General features: G+C 44.5%; 1 protein-coding gene across 1 annotated transcript in view; it reads left to right on the top strand.

The window, feature by feature from the left end:
* LOC134982190 (hippocampus abundant transcript 1 protein-like) overlaps window positions 1-16,161 on the top strand; it is a 127,142-nt gene continuing 110,981 nt past the window's right edge. Inside the window, exons 1-2 of the mRNA XM_063948709.1 lie at window positions 1-162; window positions 9,241-10,014. Coding sequence (XP_063804779.1) covers window positions 1-162; window positions 9,241-10,014 — 936 coding nt within the window. The remainder of the gene's footprint in view (window positions 163-9,240; window positions 10,015-16,161) is intronic.

Raw genomic sequence — 16,161 nt, forward strand, 5'->3', positions numbered from 1 at the left:
ATGCTTGTTGTACTTAATGCAATTGGTGATTGTGGAACTTATAAGTCACACATTCATCTGCAGGGCTGGGAAGTGGGTATTGGTGGTGGTGGTTGGGGGCAGCAGGTTGAAGTTTTGCCTAGGGTGCTGAGAAACCTTGCACTGGCCCCTCATGGAGCTCAGGTGAGACAATGGTTGGGGCCCCTATCTCTCTCTTTCTCTCTCTCTCTCTCTCTATATATATATATATATTATATATATATATATATATATACCTCCTAACTGTTATAATTTCCTAGAGACAGTTTCAATTAGAGGTGACTGTGCTGCGATTAGGTTCTTCATCCCTATTTGAAAGGGGAGGGGACAGAGAAAGATGGTCCATAGGAAAGACAGAGAGAGAGAGAGAGACAGAGACAGAGAGAGAGTAGAGACCCATCAGGAGAGAGAGAGAGAGAGAGAGAGAGGTGGTCCAGAGAAGAGTGAGTAAAGGAGGCAACCAAGAAGAGAGTGAGAGACTAAGAAAAAGAAAATGCCCAGCAGAGAGTGAGAGAGGTGGACTACCGGGATAGAGGAAGGCAGAAAGAGAGAAAGTGCGAGAGAGAAAAGAACAACAACCTGGTTTTGCATTTCAAATGAATGCTGCTTTAAGCCATTGGGACGACTCGCTGGGAGCCCGTCAATACCTGCAGTTCACAGGCTATTACATTTATCCCATAGTGTGATTTGAGTTTACCTTGTCATTTGTTAAATCCCCATTTATTTAAAACAGACAATTCTGAGCACGCTTGGGGGACTGGTAAGACAAAAGGGGGTTGGCTGGTGCTAGAGAGATACTAGGGGGCCGGAGAGATGGTGCTAAGCTTCAGTTGTAGAAACAATAGGGGTATGAGTCTGGAGAGACATAAGGGGAGATAAGGCTGAAGAGAACTGGGGGAAGTGGCAGGATATTGGGGGTAATTCCAAGTTGATCGCAGCAGGAAATTTTTTAGCAGTTGGGAAAACCATGTGCACTGCACGGGGGGCAGATATAACATTTGCAGAGAGAGTTAGATTTGGGTGGGTTATTTTGTTTCTGTGCAGGGTAAATACCGGCTGCTTTATTTTTACACTGCAAATTAGATTGCAGATTGAACACACCACACCCAAATCTAACGCTCTCTGCAAATGTTATATTTGCCCCCCCCTGCAGTGCACATGGTTTTGCCCAATTGCTAAAAAATTTCCTGCTGCGATCAACTTGGAATTACCCCCATGGTTTTGCCCAACTGCTAACAAAGTTGCTGCTGCGATCAACTCAGAATTACCCCCATTATCCTCGACTTTACGCCCTCAGCTATGGCCGGATTAAGCCTTGGAGGAGCCTGGATAACAACACAGGGGAACCCACCCCCACTCCTCCGACCCTCCACATCTTGTCAGCATCCCCACTTGTCATCCTACCCACCTCCACTATGGGGTTGCACAGTGCAAGTGCAGCAGTATGCTCCAGTGGTAGGGGTGTATATGAGACCGTGTATATTAAATTTAAAAAAAAATTGTATATTAGATTTAAACTAATTGGTACTGGGTACTGTTTATAGCTCCACATAATTGAGAGACAATTTTTTTTAGTTTTCTTTAAGTGGAACAAAGACAACTTCAACAAAATTAAAATAGACATATACTGTAAAAATAAAATTAATCATATATCTTGTCACATACAAGAATGGGATGCAGTAAAATCCTGGCAGTCAGGATCCTAACAGTCAGAAGACTAACAGCGGAATCCCGACAGCTATAATCCCGATGGATCCCGGAAGTGAGTACTGGGATTGAGGTTAGGGCTAGGCACTAGGGTGAGGGTTATGGAGCAGCAGCACCTGTACTACTTACACACTGGAACAGGACTCAGTAGGACTGTCTCGTTTGACTCTGTCCAGTTCCAAATGTTCTCACCAAACAACAGGTTACACAGGATCCAAACAATGAATCTAGCCTGCTGTGTATTGGGAGGGATGGGGAGAAGCTGCAATCTCTGGGTCACTTACAGCCCTCTCCCCACTCATATCGCTCTTCTGGCCGAGAAACTACATTGGCAGCTCATCAAGCCTGATACTCCTGTGTCTCTACTCTGTACTGCATATGGGGGGTTATTCAAACAGCGATTTTGCAAACAGACAATTTTTAGCCAACTGCACATGCACAGCAGTCGCATTGAAAGTGCGCAACTCTTCACAATGTGATCACATCCGGCATGATGCAATCACATTGTGATTGACAGGTGGCAGGCGTTCGGGGATGGCAATGCGGCATTGGTGGAGAGTGGTGCAGGAAATGCAGACGTGTCATTACTGTTTTTGTGGTGGCTGGATGACGTTGCCTGCATTTCCTGCGACAGGAAACATGGCAGAGAGATGTACCTACATATGCAGCCAAGCTGCGTCTACCTCTATTTCCTGAAATCTGAAATGCGATCGCAATGCAGGGTGGTGCTATGCATGCTGGGCAGCCTTGCCTTGTGCTGGGCAGCCCCCAGCATGCAATTTTAAACAGTAGCAGTTTTACGATTTTAGCAAAACTGCTACTGAGTCTAAATAACCTCCATTGTTTCTTCCTTCTACTGCTGCACAAGAGGAACAGCCAGCGATGTCAGTGTGCTGTAACTGTGAATCCCCCCTGACAGAAGGGTCCTGGGATACAGTGCTCCCTGCGCTCCTCTCTTCTAATCTGGCTCTGCCCTCAGCTGTTCTTCTGCGCATATGCCAACAGATATCCCTTCTTGGGTTAATTGAATTAGGGGCAAATTAGCTAACCCTGTGTAAAAATGCCTGGATGTGTCAATTAGAGTAACTCCGGACTCTCTGATTTTTTGTTCAAAATTCTGCAATTCCAGGAAAGATTAGGTCAAGTTAGTGTGCCACTGATGGCATTTTGCTGCTGTTGCAGTGGCACATTGTGCACCTAATTGATCACAATACGTTGGAGTTATTTTAATTATAATAATTGGCGTTTTCATAGGTCTGTTTGTTTGTCTGTCCACCAATGCATTCGGACACTACTGCACCAACTGGGATGAAACCAACACGAGGTGGTCCAGTTGGATCCTGGCCAGGTTCTAGGGGGGTTAGGGTCCTGGTTGGACTCCACTGGTGTACTCTGGGCAGAACTTTGAATCGGGGAGCCTGTTCTGAGCCGTCCACTGGATGGATTTGGACGAAAACTTCACAGAGCGATAACACTGGATCCCAGAAGACATATTAGGGGGTTGCGGTCCTGGTTGGACCTTCTGTTAGTGTTCACTAGACAGAACTTTGACTTGGTGAGTCTTTTCTGGGCCTCCCACTGGATGGATTTGGATGAAAACTTCACAAATTGATAACATTGGGTCCACAAAGACATACTAAAGGGTTGAGGTCCTGATCAGACTTCCTGTTGGTATATGCCAGACAGAACTTTGACGTAGGGAGCCTGTCCTGGGCCATCCACTGGGTGGATTTGGATGAAAACTTTAATGAACTGTAATAACTTACTGAAATAATCAAAATTCAATTAACTAAAATAACTGACTAAAATGGAGGTGGGAAAACAAAAAATATTGTGTACCCAAAAGCCTTGGAATAGCAACATTGATAACAGAAGGAAAACGTTAAACCCATCTGATGAACACGACATGATAGAAAACCTGCTAAAATGGCTCTTTATCTTTTTAAGAATTACTTTTACTTTGCCCTAATCTTTTGCCTAGGGTTCAACATTTCTTTCTAGATCTGGAAAAATATCATTTAACATATTTTTGTTAAGATGTAGTACAAAAAGTACAAAACATTGCATACAACAAAAAGATTATAGTACACTCAATTAACATTTGTATAGCCAATTATTAACATATATTTCTTACTCTTGTTTGTATAGATCAATTAAATTAAAATTATCAACCTCAATTGACCCCCAACTGTTATTTTCCACAATATTTGTCTTTTGGATGGGGTAGCAGGATAAACTCTTATGGTCCCTTCTACCCAGTGTAAAGGAGGAAAGATGGTCTTTAGGTTCTCACTCCACTAAATATTTTGATAGCTTTCTCTTAGGGGCCCATTTATCATTAAATATTTGCGGCAGGTGTTTTCTCAGGGTAACCGCAAATATTTAGTATCACCCCCATGTATTAAAGAGGGATTGCAGCAGATATCTCTGATATCTGCTGTAGTTCATCCATTTCTGATTGCAGCTGCAATCCCCATAGAATGCGATGCTGTCAGATTTACCAAGCTCTGGAATAGGAAGCATTCCCAAGCTTGGCCCCTGCAGCTAACGCTATCTGAAGATAGTGTTAGCCCAATGTAGCCTATGGGCTACAATTCGCAGAAAACACCAGGAGAGGGTTTCTCCAGAAGCCTCCCTGGCAATGGCTGTTGTGCATGCACATACCTCCCAACTATCTAGATTTTTGCGGGACAGTCCCGTTTTTTGGGACTGTCCCACCCGTGGGCCGCAGTGGTGGTGCGGCAGTTGGAAAGCTCCTATCACTCACCGCTCTCTGCTGTCTATTCACAGGAACAGAGGGACTGGGGGCATGGCCTGCAGCTCACAGAGCGCTGGCCAAGCCCCCACTGTGATGAAAATGGGAGGGGTGGCAGGCTGTCACGGCATTGCCATGCCCCTTTTACTGAAGTCACACCACCTTTTTGGGTGGGCGCAGCTTTGCCACGCAGAAGAGTCCGGCAACTGGAATACAAAAAGTTGGGAGGTATGCATACATGATCAGCGGACCAAACATACCCAGGAGACTTAGCACTTAAGTGAACACGTTGCAGGGATGGAATCCTTTCAGAGCCACTGTCCTTGTTTGTGCCATTTCATAAGGGGGGTACACACGGAGAGATCCGTGTTTAAAATCTAAGCAATCTGACTAGATTGCTTAGATTTTAAGCAGGGATCTGTCGTGTGTATGCCCCCCAGCGACAGCGATGCGCGGCCCCGTGCACCGCTATCGCCGGTGCTAGATTGAGCCTGCATGCAGGCTCAATCTAGCGGGTCGCTCACTTCACCGTTGTGTGAAGTGAGTGGCCCCACGTCTGTCTCCCCCTAGCTCAGCACATCGCGCTGTACTGAGCTGGGGAAGAGATGTGTGCTGAGCAGTCTGTGTTAAGATCGCTCAGCACACATCTCTCCCATCCGTACCCCCCTATACGTCTGAGCCATGTAATTGCATTCTGCAATGTGATTTTGGGTGCTAATATTGGGCCCCATTTATCAATGAGTTTCCATGCTGGAAACTCGTTTTAAGTGGTAAATGGGACCAATTTCTATTTAACAAAGCTAATAGCGCTGCTAACTAGCAGCGCTATTAGCCTTTCATTTTCCCTATACTGCTGCACAGTAAAGTGTATTTACCAACGAGCGCTATTTCTGAAATAGCGCTCGCTTACCTAAAATTGCTTTGTCTGCTCCAGGCAGACGTTATGGACACCACTGCAGCGGTGTCCGTCCTGCGCTCCGGCTCCCCCGTCCCGCAGCAATTCCGACATGCATCACGCCTGCCGGGTTGCTATAGAGACAGCCTGAAAATCACTACTGCGCATGTGCCGGGAGTATGCATACAACGACGCATGCGCAGTAGTTACGGATGCCGGAGAAAAAGAGCATTCGTCAGCGCTGTTTAGCCTTGACAAACAGCGCTGACGGGTGTTTTTACGTTACCACTCGCCAGCGACAGCTTCAATGCTGAATACAAGTAAAAAAGCGCGGCGAGCAGTAACGTTAATTAGCAGAAGAATTTTTTCCCGTTGATAAATGGGGGCCATTGTGCCCAAATCGCACTTCAAGATGTGACTATTGATAAATGGGCAATTTAGAGAGAAGCTGTTAAGGGGCCAGCAATAGACTTCACTGCAAATTGTATTCAATGGGCGATGCTTTCAAAAACAAATATCAATGCTTGTAAAAGAAAAACATATGCAACAAGAATACAAGAGAGCTAATTTGTTTTTGTTTTTTTTTGTCTGTCCCTTATTTATAATATGATCAGTTTTAAACACTTGTGAATACCTCTTCATTAACTTGTCATGGATTTATTCCTGTATGTGGAAGCTAACTCAATAAACATCATGCAAATATTTTGAAAGCCAAAGCAGTTATTTGGGCTGCATACACCTGCTTGAGAATGATTGGAATAGACCACAGGTTCTCAAACTCGGTCCTCAGGACCCCACACAGTGCATGTTTTGCAGGTCTCCTCACAGAATTGCAAGTGAAATCATTTGCTCCACTTGTGGACCTTTTAAAATGTGTCAGTGAATAATGAATACACCTGTGCACCTGCTGGATTACCTGCAAAACATGCACTGTGTGGGGTCCTGAGGACCGTGTTTGAGAACCACTGGAATAGACCAACGTTGATTTGAAACAATACTATCTATTAGATTGTTATGTTTTTATTTATATAAGTAATGCCAACATATTTTTGTGGTGCATGTACTGGAAAGATAATAGCTTGCATGTATGAATCCCTGGGTCTATCACCTAATAATCATAGCTCAGGATATCATTTCTGGTAGTAAATGCATCCAATCAACTATTAAATACATTTAATAAATTGGTAAAAAGTTCCATATCCTGACAACACTTTCATTAAAGACCCTTGTCTATGTTGACGAGGAAACATCTTCCAACTGGGAAGCCCATTGTCACTTGCACAGGCTTAAGTATGAAAAGCTGATATGTCACTTAGCACAGGGAGATGCAGGAGGCCACTGAGGGGACACAGCTACATCACACAGAGGTGGTGGAGCCAGGAGGATGCCATATGCTGAGAATCTCATCATTATTCCCCCAACCCACAGATTTTACTAAGAAGTGGACAGGATGCAAGAAAGTAACCTGCTCTGCCTGGAGTCCATGATGGTTACATTGTGAATAGTGGCAGTGAATAAACTCTACTCCATGTTCTGTTCCTCTACAACCAGATTTACTGATAAAACCAAATATGATTCTCCAGCTTCTGTGGAATTAAAAGTCCTTGCATTATGTTTCAGGAAAAATTGTAGCCCAGGTCTGACCTGCTAAGAATATTAATGAATATATACAATGCATCATGCTGGGAGTTATAGTTCTGCTGCACTTGAGAAGCACAGATGCACACCTCGGACAGAGGAATATATTGCTGCAAAACTGAGGGATGCTGAGTACACACAATTGACCAGTGATGCATACAGTTTTCCTCATGCACCTGGCTCATGCTGTGCATATTCAGGCAGGCTGATCACTAGAGGTCCAGGTCTGTCCAGAGTGTAATGAACCAGCCTGGGGGAGTCAGTGACTTACCCGTCTGGGCACTCTAGCAGGGTCCATCCGGCGGAGGTGCAGGCTGCTGTCACCGGGCGAGGTGTGCGGCCAAGTCAGCTGGGGACCATGGAGTCTGATCATGAAACTCCAAAATGAGGCGGCGGGTGCTGGAAGCTGCTATCTTGGTTTCTGGCATATAGCTGCTAATGTCCACCAGGTTCCAGGAAAGGGTTCTGGCCCTAACAGCCAATGGAATTGCGGTTGTGGCGCATGCGCAGTTCAGACCCGATCGCACTGCTGCGAAAAACTGCAGCGTGTGATCAGTTCGGAATGACACCCAATGTTTCCAAAGCAGAGAGCCCTGGTGATCAGAGCGCTCTGTGAGGAGAGCAGTCGCCAGCCGGGGAGCTGCTTCCGTTATGCCTGCGTTGCAGAGATGGATACAAGGCTGTCTCCATCTCTGAAAAACTAATTTGGTCTTGCAAGGGTGGCCCCTGAGATTTGGTGGGCCCAGGGTAACGTACCCCCTGCCCCCCCAACCCCCAATCTGGCTCTGATCTTAGTCACAATCATTACAAACAAACCCAACACTGGGATAGAGCGCAACAATCTATTGTATTGTACTACAATGTACAGTGACATAGGAATATTTGTATATTTGTGTAGTTGCTCACTTCTTATAAATAGACATTTTGCATCAAATAATTCTAGCAAGAAATTTTTAAGCCTGAGACTGCTCCTGGAAATGGTGGATAATAAGCACCTACTGTATAAGACGTGAACTGTAGACTCCAATAACATTAGAAACCGGCGACATCCATGCAACTACTGACGTTTCGAACTGTATATAAAAATAAGAGATTGCATCTCCCTCCTTAATCTTTTAATTGGGTTTCATGCAAAGAAGGCAATTCTATTTCAAGATTAGTTTACTGACTTTCAAAACCCTACATGACCAGGGTCCAAGGTACCTGAAGCAGCTTCTGATTCCTTAGACTTTCACTCGCTTACTTCCATCTGCAGATGAACTACTAATTAGCGCTAAATAACATCTGCTGTCATTCATTTGGGGTAGTGCTTTTATGTTTGCAGCTCCAACTCTCTGGAACTTGCTGCCACAGAGAAGCTTCCATTGTAGAATCCTTCACAGACTTAAGATTTATCTGTTTATTCAAGGTTTTCATTAATGCATCTTTATAGTGCAAAAAAAGAAAATACAACCCAAATGCTTAGCTCTTTTTACTGTACGCTATTAATATTGAAGTTTATAAAATGCAAATTGAGTACGATTGCTATATAAAAAACTATTATTATTTTTATGTACAGTTGATATCTACCCATGGTTTTACTTAGAGGCCTATTAAAATTAGAACTGCAGGTATTAAAAAAGCATTTTGTGGATTATAATGGGGTCTACTCATGAAGCAGTGAACAGTGTGGAGAAGTGAGACAGTGGAGAAGTTGCCCATGGCAATCAAACAGCTGCTACCTATAATTTTTAAATGTTACATTAATGCTGATTGGTTGCCATGGGCAACTTCTCCACTGGCTCACTTCACTGATTTCACTGCTTCATAAATAGACTATAAGATACTAATTGTGTTTGTAACAGTGGTCTTTTACTTTTTTTAATAGCTTTTGCAAAATAAAACTATAGACACATTCACCAAATATTATTCTAATATCCCACTGGCGTGTGTCATATTATGAAGTCTGGGTGGGAGGAGAGAGGGGCCTAAAGTATATTTTTGCACCAGGGCAGGACCAACTAATCACAAGTTCCGCCGCTGCCTGTAACAGTAGTTCCATGAAATGAAAATATACAGCTGCCTGATGAATCCTCTCAGGTTGTGCCATACCCTTGCTGTATACAGAATGTGCAGCCCATACTAGAGATGACAGGTGAGTTATATACAGAACACAGGTAGATAACACGATAGATGTGCAGCTGCAGTACGTCAGCCTTGTTGGTGTCAGCAGCACTGACGGTCGGAGGTGAGCTCCCTGCGCCCCCTACCACCCGGCACCCGCACTGCAGCTCCCCGAGTGACGCCGCGTCCGTCAGAGAGTGTCAGGGTGCCGGTGACGCGCATCCGGGAAGGCTGGGGGAGGGCGCAGTCGTTGTTGCTGCTCCTGGAGAGAAGGTGGAGGCCGCGGCTACCGGTCTGTGAGTGCATAGGTGGGCAGGTCCAGCTGGACCGGGGTTGGAGTCTGGATCCGTCGGGGGACGAGAGGCGGCCGGGAGAGGGCACCGGAGCTCACCAGCCCGAGCCTGCCTCCGGAGCAGCGCCTCAGCCTAACCACCCGGACCGTGCAGCATCTAGAGCCCAGTGTGTGTCCTATCACCGCGCTGCCAGCACGGAGGATTGCCCTGCCCGCACTGTGCCCATCTACCCAGCGCTCCTCACCCCGATCTCGCTGGAAGCAGCGGGGATAGAGCCCCCTTTCCTTCTGCGCCCGGTTCCCGGCTACCCCGTCTCCCCGCTGCCCGTACACCTGCTCCCGGAGCACCCCAGCAAAGCCGTACTGGTGGCCACTATAGACCTCACCTCCTGCCCAGGTCTGCAGGCCGGGTGCTGCGAGACAGCCCTGGACACCGCGGACCCAGCTGCAGAAGGTACCCTGATAGTGACCCGGGCATCAGTGGTGACAGCAGCAGCCACTGGGCAGGATGATGACGGCGCCGGCAAGATGAGCCAGGAGAAGAGGAAGAAGCCCAGCAGCCGGGTCATGCTGGTGAAGCGGATCCTCAGGAAAGATGGGAGCCCGGTGAGTGGGTGACTATGCCCTTTATGATATGATCATTGACCTGTTGTCATGGGTAGTCCGCTCACGGTGTGTGCTCTGTATTCCGCAGGGGTATAGCACAGTCCTCTGCCAGGCTCTGTGCCCAGAGCAGTATACACCTTCAGCAGTCACTGTACCTGCAGCAATAACGGGAGATTGTATTCTAAGCTTTCATTCTAGATCCTTGGCTCTCTCAAGGGTGTCAGCTCTGCCTTGACAAGTTGTACATTCTTTAGATACTGATTTATGTCAGCCAGGCTCCATTCCCTTGAGTCATCTTTTTATACAGATGTATCTGGTTGAATTGCAGTGTACAGACCACCAAGCAATGTAAGTAAAAAAAAAACAAAACAACAACAAGTCTTCTGTATAACACAACTCTAAAGGTCCATACACCCTGGGCGTTTTTCCCCAGCGTGTATGCACAGTGATGATCACTGACATCGCTGAGCTGAAAAGCACTCAGTGCATACACACTGAGCGCTTTTCCCCGCTGCCCAGCGTTGTCAGCGGGGGTGAGCGGCTTTCCATAGCAGGATGCCGCTCACCCTGCCGTTCATCTACTGGTAATAGTAGTAGATGAATGGCGGCTGCCAGCGATGAAACGGGAGCGCGCCTTAGCGATCACTGCTCATCGTTTGGGCATACACACTGGGCGGCTTTGAGCTGAAAGCAGCTCAACACACCAAAAGTGAGCTGCTTTCAGCTCAAAATCGCCCAGTGTGTATAGGCCTTAAGAATACTGTTTCATATGCTGCCATAATGATATTTCAGTTAGTCAGCGGTATTTGTTAGGGGTATATGTAGGCAAACAACAAAAAGGCCTTGGTAACATAGGTGTCTATTTTACTAAATCTTGGACGGAGATAAAGTACCAGCCAATCGGCTCCTGTCATTTTCAAACACAACCTGTGGCATGGCAGTTAGGGGCCAATTGGTTGGTACTTTATCTCCGTAGGCTTTATCTCCATCCAAGGCTTAGTAAATAGACCCCATAGATACATACAGTAGTAGGATTACTGGGACTGGCAGAAAAGCTGGTATGTATAGACCCACAACCACACTGAGCCAAATGACCTATTCATCAGAGGCCTATTCTGATCTTTGGTTCAGTTCTGTATATAATGTGAAATTGGCTATTTTCACACCTTTTTAAAAAAAAATTTAATTTCACAGGCATGTACTAATGGACAATTGAAGGAGAATTCGCAAAATTCCCTCCAAGCCCTTAAACTCATTTTTTTTTTTTTTTAGTAATTAGATCGTATATCCCATGCCTGAATTGACTAAAATAAATAGTAAAAAAAAATACCAGGGAGAGCCCTGTGATGACAACACTATCTTCAGATAGCGATAATAGGGCTTCCCTCCAGTTTCCCTACTCTAGCTCTGGCTTCTCTTCATGGTGGCAGTGAAGGCTGAGCTTGGAGACAGCCCCTAGGATGTGTGCCTAAATAGACCTTAGGCTGAACACTGAAGGAAAAAAAAAATGTAAAAAGAAAAATATATAAAAAAAAAACACTTACCTGCATGCTGCTGCAGCCATAGGGGTCGATTCTATTCGGCAACTAATGAATAGCACCGGGAATTAGCTCCCGACGCTATTCAATTCAGCAACTAGTTACGTCGGCGATGGCCCGTTCTCGCCGACAAAACAGGTTGAATTGTCGGGAGAACGGGCATTCTCCGACTTAACTCTGCGGCGCGAGGCAGATTCCCGACAGAATCAGCCTCGCGCCAGCCACGAGGCAGCACTTTTGTCGGGTTTTTGTCTCTCATCCCCCGGGGATGAGAGAAGAATTCCCGACAATTGCAGGTAATTAGTTGCTGAATTGAGCTAATTCCCGGCGCTATTCATTAGTTGCCGAATAGAATCGACCCCATAGATTGGTGACTGGCTCCTTCTCTGTGTGTCCCCGATCAGCTGATGCTGTGAAAATCCCGGCGGGCATGGCAGGGAGAGGTGGCCGGCAGCACATGCGCGGTCACACACACAAGGTATTTTTTATGAAAAATACTCTGAGAGGATTCGTAGGGACAGCGCTTTCTCTCAAGCATTGTCTCTGCGTGCAATATTTGATACATATTTGTGATGTATTCAGATATCGCAATGTGAATTTATAACATCCCAGCCACATCTGAGATGCAGATTATGATTAATATACCCCTAAGTATCATTTAGGCCATATTTCTATAACATTGCAGAACAAAAATGAACTGGAAGTCATGATAATGTAGAATGCATTTCACGACCTGACATCATTACAAATCGCCTATTCAACAAGGAGTGTACCTCAGCTAAGGTATTTTCTGATCTTTAGAATGTAAGCTCTCACGAGCAGGGCCCTCTTCCCTCATGTGCTTATCCTTTTTCTTACTTTAATAATCTTCAACTGCACCAAATCCATCAGTCTTCTGCCACCTGATACTTATTCCAGTGTCATCTGCTGATGTAACTATGTTTATTTACCCTGTACTTGTCCTATACTGTCATCAACTGTAAGTTGCTGTTTTCCTGTTTGATTATTTGATTATTTGTTTATGTACTCTGTAATTGGGCGCTGCGGAACCCTTGTGACGCCATATAAATAAAGGATGATAATAATAATAATAATCTCAAGAGCCAATAGAAATTAATATATGGCGTGCTAAGTGTATGCATATCATTTTTTATGTCAATTGTTATGTAAGTTACAATACAGTACACAATGACACTTTCCGAATGGAATTATGGGGAGAATTTAGCAAATCTTGGAGAGATAAAGTACCAACCAATCAGCTGTCATTTTATAGGCTGTGCTACAAAAATGAAAGAAGCTTACCGAATATTGATAAAGCTCCTGTTTGTCCACATATTTATAAGTAGCAGCCAGCAGCACTGGTTTTGCTATTACATTGGCCATAAATACTAGTAATTTGAAATGGTCCTGGACCACCAACCCAGGGCACCCCTGCAAGTGTCCTGAGGCATCCCAGAGTGCCACCGCACACAGTTGAGAACCATTGCATTAGAGGATTTCATTTGTGGGCAGCTCAGTGCCCCAGCAGTTAGCATTGCTGCTTCACAGTACTGGACTCTTGAATTCAGTTCCCACCAAGGGCACTATCTGTGTGGTGTTTTTACTTTCTGAGTTTTTGTGTGTTTTCCCCCCACAATTGCAGTTACCTACAAAATTAACTGGTGTGTGTGTGTGTGTGTGTGTGTAAGTAATAGACTAAGCTCCAGGGGCAAGGGACTGTTGTGAATGACTAATATCTGTGAAGCACTGTGTAATACATAAAAAAACTGTATATAAAGAAGTAGGAAGTGTATTAGAAAGTGTTCCCCACAATGGGGGCCATTCTGACCTGAATGATTTCTGCAGTTCTGCGCAGCGATCAGGTCAGAAGTTCGCCGGCGCATGGCTGACAGCTGACGGCTGTCGTTGCCTAGCGATCGCCTCTGCCTGATTGACAGGCAGAGGCGGTCGCTGGGTGGGAGGGGGCGGCACGGCAGCGTTATGTGCGCGCGGTCCGGCCACCATGTGGGGGGGCGGGCTGCTGCGTGTGACGTAACGTCACACGCAGCCGCTGCGAGAAGGGCAGCATTGAGTAGCTTCCGGCCAGCACGCAAAAGCTGCGCTGGCCGTGAGCTACTCCTGAAGTACAAAAGCATCGCCGCTGTGCGATGCTTTTGTACGTCAGCGAAGGGGCAGGGACTGACATGTGGGGCGGACTAGCCCTGTGCTGGGCACCCCCCCCCACCCCCCCGCATGTCTGTGTTCCTGATCGTAGCTGAGCTAAATTTAGCACAGCTACGATCAAGTAGCAATCACCCCCCAAGTGGAGTGCATTTTTCACCTTAAGAACATTCTCTTTTTCATCTGGAAAACCCTGGCGTTCAAAAAGACCTCAATGGTTATAATTGTTAAAACCATGGGTTAGCAAGGTGTGGGTGTGTATACTGTCCCCTTAAGAAATAATCCATTGTTCTTATCTTAAACAGACAGATGGCTTTATTTCCTCTTCCCCTTTCTGTTTGCATCATTCAGTTATTGAAAGTGTGTGCTCTTCTATTTCTATATATATATATATATATATATATATATATATATATATATATATATATATATATATATATATATATATATATATATATATATAGAAATATCTATATCCATACAGCGTAACCCCGGCACTCTGGATGCCCTCTAGGGCTTGCTTACTCTAGTGCCCTCCATCTGGGTTTGGCAACCCCCATGTGTAGATAAAAAAAAAATGAGGCGGCACTCAGAGATTTGTTGAAAAGCAAACAGGTGTGTATTCAAATCATCACATCAACGTTTCGGGGAACAAATCCCCTTCATCAGGATGAACAAACAGTGCAGAAAGTGAAATATATAGACAGACTCACCCAAGGAGACTTCCCACTGCACATCACCGCAGTCCCAGCATACCTGGCTCCGCCTCCCTTACTTCCGTGTATGTCACTTCCTGCGGAAGTGACAAAATGGGTCCCTGGCTGGTAACCACAGTGATGCTGTAAACAAAACAGAGGATCATCAATGGGACCAATAATCAGCACTCCGTGACAGAAATTTCCAAGACATTATGTCTTATTCTATATTATAATTCATCAAAAAAGCTTATTTAGAGTAAGACCCACTCTGGGGATAGAAAGTGCATCTAGTGCTTTTGGAAGCCACCTGGCTTAACATTAAAGGTGCATAAAGTAAACATCAGGTAAAATTTATAAAGTGGCTCTGCGTAAAGTGTATTAAAAGCGCTGATTCATATCCACATGAAAATTCCTCCTTAGTGCATTACCAAATTACATAAAAAGCACTTAGTGACATAAAGTTAAAAAAGAGAGAACATATAAACATTACACAGATGTACTGACAAGGCATAAAAACAATAAAACTGCACCTCTTTTTGTAAACAACAGCAGTACATTTAGTAACAGCACCACTTAGTGTGAAAATTTGTTCAATATAACTTAGCAGTCATTACTTTCAGATTGATAAACATACATTTTCGCCGTTTAAAGGAAGTGGCTAAGGCCCAGTGTCTCATTCAGCCCTTTTGGTCGTAGAGTATCTAATCTATGGATCCACCTAGATTCTAATTGGAGTAATTTTTTGGCTCTGTTACCCCCCCCCCGTATGGAGGGCTGAATGAGACACTGGGCCTTAGCCACTTCCTTTAAACGGCGAAAATGTATGTTTATCAATCTGAAAGTAATGACTGCTAAGTTATATTGAACAAGTTTTATATATATATATATATATATATATATATATATATATATATATATATTCAATACCTTTCCTGCGCTTACAAATAAGCAGCACAACTGAAAGCCCCCCTGCTAATAGGGACTTAGCAATAGAAACACAGAAAAAACAGAGTGCGCTAGTAAACTATAATGTTTGAGTGATAATCAATTCATCCACATATAGTAGGTTCTCTTGGGGTCTATTCCTCTCAGAGTCTTCCCAGTTGGGGCCTGCAGAGAAACCCACTCACCAGAAATATTCACCCAACAGAGAATAACAGATTAATAACAGAACTTTTTGTTAAATAAATTTTTAATACAAAATTACATACAATGTAATCACTTAATTTCATAAAACATTCCGACCAATTGGACACATATCAAATTGCTGTGATGTTAAACCAAGAATGGCCCCCTCACCTAACGGTGTGAGCTCTAGGAGGACACTTGAAGCAAAGAGGATAGTGTACAATGATCGATGAACCCTACGCGTTTCGTCCTAAGCGGACTTCTTCAGGGGATAAAAAACTGACTGGGTGAAGAGAAACATAAGTTTTATGGAAGGAAGGAAATATAAGGAGGTGAGGATTCAAAAAATCTTTGAAAGTGGGTACCCACCTAGCAGCGTTTGGCCGGCTGGTATCCACTTATGGAGCTATCAGAAGGTTTTTAAAGTGATGGGAAACCTATGTCCGAGGATAATCAACAACATATTTGTAAATGATTGACAATTAAATATTTTATATTATTTATTTGTGAGAAATTTAAATGAATTTACTGACCTATAAATTCAAGTGAATTAGCTATGTGGTCCTAATTAAAATTAATAGTGAGTAACTCCCCTATTAAAGGACAATTGATATTAGTCTTAT

Source organism: Pseudophryne corroboree, chromosome 1 (genome assembly GCF_028390025.1).
Source record: "Pseudophryne corroboree isolate aPseCor3 chromosome 1, aPseCor3.hap2, whole genome shotgun sequence".
NCBI lineage: Eukaryota > Metazoa > Chordata > Amphibia > Anura > Myobatrachidae > Pseudophryne > Pseudophryne corroboree.